At 48.5% G+C, this 5,000-nt stretch overlaps 1 protein-coding gene across 1 annotated transcript in view; it reads right to left on the reverse strand.

Annotated features, from left to right (window-relative positions):
• Positions 1-5,000, reverse strand: part of LOC121564219 (Krueppel-like factor 3) — a 24,498-nt gene that overhangs the window by 8,622 nt on the left and 10,876 nt on the right. The window contains 2 exon segments of the mRNA XM_045217722.1: positions 1,393-1,909; positions 2,938-3,007. Coding sequence (XP_045073657.1) covers positions 1,393-1,909; positions 2,938-2,991 — 571 coding nt within the window. The 5' untranslated portion in view covers positions 2,992-3,007.

The following is a 5,000-nucleotide window of genomic DNA, read 5'->3' on the forward strand; positions in this document are numbered from 1 at the left end:
ACAGACACACACACAGACAGACAGACACACACACAGACACACAGACACACAGACACACACACACACACACAGACACAATGTATTACCCAGGTAAAGGCAGGTAGATAAAGGGGTATTACCCAGGTAAAGGCAGGTAGATAAAGGGGTATTACCCAGGTAAAGGCAGGTAGATAAAGGGGTATTACCCAGGTAAAGGCAGGTAGATAAAGGGGTATTACCCAGGTAAAGGCAGGTAGATAAAGGGGTATTACCCAGGTAAAGGCAGGTAGATAAAGGGGTATTACCCAGGTAAAGACAGGTAGATAAAGGGGTATTACCCAGGTAAAGGCAGGTAGATAAAGGGGTATTACCCAGGTAAAGGCAGGTAGATAAAGGGGTATTACCCAGGTAAAGGCAGGTAGATAAAGGGGGTATTACCCAGGTAAAGGCAGGTAGATAAAGGGTATTACCCAGGTAAAGGCAGGTAGATAAAGGGGGTATTACCAGGTAAAGGCAGGTAGATAAAGGGGTATTACCCAGGTAAAGGCAGGTAGATAAAGGGGTATTACCCAGGTAAAGGCAGGTAGATAAAGGGGTATTACCCAGGTAAAGACAGGTAGATAAAGGGGTATTACCCAGGTAAAGGCAGGTAGATAAAGGGTATTACCCAGGTAAAGGCAGGTAGATAAAGGGGTATTACCCAGGTAAAGGCAGGTAGATAAAGGGGTATTACCCAGGTAAAGGCAGGTAGATAAAGGGGTATTACCCAGGTAAAGGCAGGTAGATAAAGGGGTATTACCCAGGTAAAGACAGGTAGATAAAGGGGTATTACCCAGGTAAAGGCAGGTAGATAAAGGGGTATTACCCAGGTAAAGGCAGGTAGATAAAGGGGTATTACCCAGGTAAAGGCAGGTAGATAAAGGGGTATTACCCAGGTAAAGACAGGTAGATAAAGGGGTATTACCCAGGTAAAGACAGGTAGATAAAGGGGTATTACCCAGGTAAAGGCAGGTAGATAAAGGGGTATTACCCAGGTAAAGACAGGTAGATAAAGGGGTATTACCCAGGTAAAGGCAGGTAGATAAAAGGGGTATTACCCAGGTAAAGGCAGGTAGATAAAGGGGTATTACCCAGGTAAAGGCAGGTAGATAAAGGGGTATTACCCAGGTAAAGACAGGTAGATAAAGGTATTACCAGGTAAAGACAGGTAGATAAAGGGGGTATTACCCAGGTAAAGGCAGGTAGATAAAGGGTATTACCCAGGTAAAGACAGGTAGATAAAGGGGTATTACCCAGGTAAAGACAGGTAGATAAAGGGGTATTACCCAGGTAAAGACAGGTAGATAAAGGGGTATTACCCAGGTAAAGGCAGGTAGATAAAGGGGACACAGAAAGATCTGAACAGAATCTCACCTGTCTGATGTCGTGAGCTGCCTGCCGGCCTGTGATGGTGATGGCGGTGGCGGTCGTCGCTAGCGACGGTGTGGTTGACCATGATTGGCTGATGCAGGTGTAGCTGGGAGGGGTAGAGGACGGACAGGGGTTGCAGCATGACCTGGGACAGCATGACCCCTGAACCCTGGACGACCCCGGCGACCCCGGGGCCGGAGCCTAACAGCAGGGGGTAATGGAGGGAGGGGGGGGGCTGGGGGGAGGAACGACTGTAGGGGGAGGAGGTGGAGGAACGGGAAGATGGGGGAGAGGAGGAGGAGGAGGAGGAGGAGGAGGAGGAGGAGGGTCGTTTGCTGACTGACAGGTCGACTGGTTCGAGTTGTGCGTGTGTGATGGGGTTGGTGGACTGGGTGTGTGTGAGTGTGTGTGTGGGGGAGAAGGTGTGTGTGTGTGTGGGGTGGTAGGGGTGAGGGGTGAAGATAACACTGTAGGCCTCAGCTTGGCTGTTCACTAATGAGGGATAAGACTGATAGAGAGACTGATGGCAGGAAGGAGGGAGAGGAGAGGAGGGAGAGAGTGGAGGAGGAGGAGGAAGGAGGGAGAGGAAGGAGGGAGAGAGTGGAGGAGGAGGAAGGAGGGAAAGGAGGGATGGAGAGAGTGGAGGAGGAGGGGGAAGGAGGGAGAGGAGGGAGGGAGAGAGTGGAGGAGGGGGAGGAAGGGGAAGGAGGGAGAGGAAGGAGGGAGAGAGGGAGGAAGGAGGGAAAGGAGGGATGGAGAGAGTGGAGGAGGGGGAGGAAGGAGGGAGAGGAGGGAGAGGAGGAGGAGGAAGGAGGGAGAGGAAGGAGGGAGAGAGTGGAGGAGGAGGAGGAAGGAGGGAGAGGAAGGAGGGAGAGAGGGAGGAGGGGGGAGGAAGGGGAAGGAGGGAGAGGAAGGAGGGAGAGAGTGGAGGAGGAGGAAGGAGGGAAAGGAGGGATGGAGAGAGTGGAGGAGGAGGAAGGAGGGAGAGGAGGGAGAGGAGGAGGAGGAAGGAGGGAGAGGAAGGAGGGAGTGGAGGAGGAGGGGGAAGGAGGGAGAGGAGGGAGGGAGAGAGTGGAGGAGGAGGGGGAAGGAGGGAGAGGAAGGAGGGAGAGAGTGGAGGAGGAGGAGGAAGGAGGGAGAGGAGGGAGGGAGAGAGTGGAGGAGGGAGATAGAGAGAGATTGTATTTAATTTTCATTCTTTCAAACAAAATAACAAACACAATGCAAGCTTGTACTGTGTGTGTGTGTGTGTGTGTGTGTGTGTGTGTGCATAAATTGTATGCAAATGTCCATCATGAAGCAGCCTTTGTCAAGGAAGAAGTTGAATGTGGGAACCAGTCAGTCTAGGTGTGTGTGTGTGTGTGTGTGTGTGTGTGTGTGTGTGTGTGTGTGTGTGTGTGTGTGTGTGTGTGTGTGTGTGTGTGTGTGTGTGTGTGTGCCAGATCTACTTTATGCCTAGTGGAAAGGTTGGATGGAAACCCCCCCACCCACACCCCACCCCCCACCCCACCCCACCCGCACCCCACCCCCCCCACCCCCCCACCACACCTCCAGTCTCACCGGCTCCATGTCTGTCTTCAGTGGGTAGTCATACACCATCATGGCTGCAGCCAGACCTCTAGAGAGAGAGACAGGATAAATCTATAAATAGACAGGATCAATAGACACAGACCTCTAGAGAAATAGACAGGATCAATAGACATACATCTAGAGAAAGAGACAGGATCAATAGACACAGACCTCTAGAGAAATAGACAGGATCACTAGACACAGACCTCTAGAGAAAGAGACAGGATCACTAGACACAGACCTCTAGAGAAATAGACAGGATCAATAGACACAGACCTCTAGAGAGAGAGACAGGATCAATAGACACAGACCTCTAGAGAGAGAGAGACAGGATCAATAGACATACCTCTAGAGAAAGAGACAGGATCAATAGACACATACCTCTAGAGAAAGACAGGATCAATAGACATACCTCTAGAGAAAGAGACAGGATCAATAGACACAGACCTCTAGAGAAAGAGACAGGATCAATAGACACAGACCTCTAGAGAGAGAGATACAGGATCAATAGACAGACCTCTAGAGAAAGAGAGACAGGATCAATAGACAGACCTCTAGAGAAAGAGACAGGATCAATAGACACAGACCTCTAGAGAAAGAGACAGGATCAATAGACACAGACCTCTAGAGAGAGAGACAGGATCAATAGACATACCTCTAGAGAAAGAGACAGGATCAATAGACACAGACCTCTAGAGAAAGAGACAGGATCAATAGACACAGACCTCTAGAGAGAGAGATACAGGATCAATAGACAGACCTCTAGAGAAAGAGAGACAGGATCAATAGACAGACCTCTAGAGAAAGAGACAGGATCAATAGACACATACCTCTAGAGAAAGACAGGATCAATAGACATACCTCTAGAGAAAGAGACAGGATCAATAGACACAGACCTCTAGAGAAAGAGACAGGCTCAATAGACATACCTCTAGAGAAAGAGACAGGATCAATAGACACAGACCTCTAGAGAGAGAGACAGGATCAATAGACATACCTCTAGAGAAAGAGAGACCGGATCAATAGACAGACCTCTAGAGAAAGAGACAGGCTCAATAGACAGACCTCTAGAGAAAGAGACAGGATCAATAGACACAGACCTCTAGAGAAAGAGACAGGATCAATAGACAGACCTCTAGAGAAAGAGACAGGATCAATAGACATACCTCTAGTGAAAGAGACAGGATCAATAGACAGAGACCTCTAGAGAAAGAGACAGGATCAATAGACAAACCTCTAGAGAAAGAGACAGGATCAATAGACACATACCTCTAGAGAAAGAGATAGGATCAATAGACACACCTCTAGTGAAAGAGACAGGATCAATAGACAGACCTCGGAAAGAGAGACAGGATCAATAGACAGACCTCTAGAGAGAGAGACAGGATGAATAGAACAGACCTCTAGAGAAGAGAGACAGGATCAATAGACACAGACCTCTAGAGAGAGAGACAGGATCAATAGACAGACCTCTAGAGAAAGAGAGACAGGATCAATAGACAGACCTCTAGAGAAAGAGAGACAGGATCAATAGACAGACCTCTAGAGAGAGAGACAGGATCAATAGACAGACCTCTAGAGAAAGAGACAGGATCAATAGACACAGACCTCTAGAGAAAGAGACAGGATACAACTGGTCCTCTGTAGCTCAATTGGTAGAGCAATTGGTAGAGCATGGCGCTTGTAACGCCAGGGTAGTGGGTTCGATCCCCGGGACCACCCATACGTAAAAATGTATGCACACATGACTGTAAGTCGCTTTGGATAAAAGCGTCTGCTAAATGGCATATTATTATTACAACGATCAATAGACACATATATCTGTCAGTCCAGGTCCTGAGGCAGCAAAGCATCCCCAAACCATCACACCACCACCACCATGCTTGACCTTTGGTATGATTTTCTTACTGTGGAATGCAGTGTTTGGTTTTCGCCAGACATAAATGGGACAAAAAGCACCTGGAAGATCATCAAGACTCTTGGAAGAACGTTCTATGGACAGATGATTCAAAAGTATAACTTTTTGGACGACACGGTTCCAG

This window comes from Coregonus clupeaformis, unplaced genomic scaffold, assembly GCF_020615455.1.
Source record: "Coregonus clupeaformis isolate EN_2021a unplaced genomic scaffold, ASM2061545v1 scaf1196, whole genome shotgun sequence".
Lineage (NCBI taxonomy): Eukaryota > Metazoa > Chordata > Actinopteri > Salmoniformes > Salmonidae > Coregonus > Coregonus clupeaformis.